The sequence below is a fragment of the Sphaeroforma arctica genome, assembly GCF_001186125.1.
Source record: "Sphaeroforma arctica JP610 unplaced genomic scaffold supercont1.7503, whole genome shotgun sequence".
NCBI classification, from domain to species: Eukaryota; class Ichthyosporea; order Ichthyophonida; genus Sphaeroforma; species Sphaeroforma arctica.
This window is the reverse complement of record NW_014033055.1, coordinates 1-1,414: the sequence shown is the minus strand read 5'-3', so window position 1 is coordinate 1,414 and position 1,414 is coordinate 1. Positions and strand designations below refer to the sequence as shown.

The 1,414-nt window shown below is 43.9% G+C and overlaps 1 protein-coding gene across 1 annotated transcript; it reads right to left on the bottom strand.

Moving 5' to 3' along the window:
• Window positions 1-660: 660 nt before the first annotated feature.
• SARC_16169 (hypothetical protein) lies at window positions 661-1,375 on the bottom strand (the record flags this gene model as incomplete). Its single annotated transcript, XM_014289722.1, has 3 exons — window positions 661-694; window positions 1,031-1,206; window positions 1,346-1,375. 3 exons carry the CDS (start codon window positions 1,373-1,375, stop codon window positions 661-663), a joined length of 240 nt encoding a protein of 79 aa, XP_014145197.1.
• Window positions 1,376-1,414: the final 39 nt, after the last annotated feature.

The window sequence follows — 1,414 nt, the reverse complement described above, 5'->3', positions numbered from 1 at the left end:
GGAGGTGGTCAGACGCTATGTATGTGAAACATGGGCAGGGGTAGGAGGAGGTCAGACGGTATGTATGTAAAGCATGGGAAGGGGTAGGAGGTGGTCAGACGTTATGTATGTGAAGCATGGGAAGGGATAGGGTGGAGGTCAGACGATATGTATGTGAAGCATGGGAAGGCATAGGAGGTGGTCAGACGGTATGAATGTGAAGCATGGGAAGGGGTAGATGGAGGTCAGACGGTATGTGTGTGAAGTATGGGAAGGGGTAGGAGGAGGTCAGACGGTATGTAAATACATGGGAAGGGGTAGGAGGAGGTCAGACGTTATGTATGTGAAGCATAGGGATCGAGTGGACGTATGTATGTATGTAAGTATATATGTGTGTATACAAGTATGTATACATGTATGTATACATGTATGTATGTATGTATGTTTGTATGTATGTATGTACAGCAATCGGTAGGTGCGCAACCACTTGGTGTGGGTTGGGTGTTCAGGTGTGTGTTATACGATACTGCGGCGACTAAACCCCTTGGAGATGCAGCTAACAAATGCTCATTATTGCAGATGCAGCTAACATATGTTCATTATTGCAGATGCGGCAATGGGCTAATTCCCGTACACATTTCATACGCATGCCTACATCAATCGCATTTCGCATACCGCCAACTAGACACAGATATGTCTGTTAAGAACGGGGACACTGAAATCGGTAGATACAGAATATAAACATGTGTATACATACAGAATATAAACATGTGTATACACACAAAATATAAACATGTGTATACATACAGAATATAAACATGTGTATGTAAAAGAATGCAATTCATTGAAGAAGAGATTGAGTACAACTGAAGTTGCGGGTGATAAAACGACTCGCACATCGCCAAGCGAGCGTGCATGTCCAACCAATCACATGAAGGGTGTGCATTTAAGTGTATATACGATTGTGACTATGAGCGTACAGGCATACGTTGATACTGAGCTCGGATTGGAGTCTACTATAACATACGCATTGTGTGAGCCAAATACACACCTGCACCAATTCCCAGAATTATTCGACCCACTATGAGCATGGTGGAATTCGAAGCCAGACCCAAAATCAATCCAGAGACCAGGAACACCACATCCGTCCCTATCGACGTCCATTTTGGGCCCAACACTTGCACTAACTTCAGGTGTGAAACCAGACGTGTAATCCGTTAAGTACGGCTACAGAAATGCCGAAGTGTTACGGTAAAGCGTAGTCCGTGCAACCTTGAAACAAGCTCATGATTACTGGACACTCTAGAGAATATATGAATACACGCTATTGAAACGTTTTGCAATCCATAGCTCGGATGGTCCATACCTTCACTAAACTCAATACGTATACGTACATGCCCTCGGCAGGAAAAACACATAAATGTGTGTGCGTGCA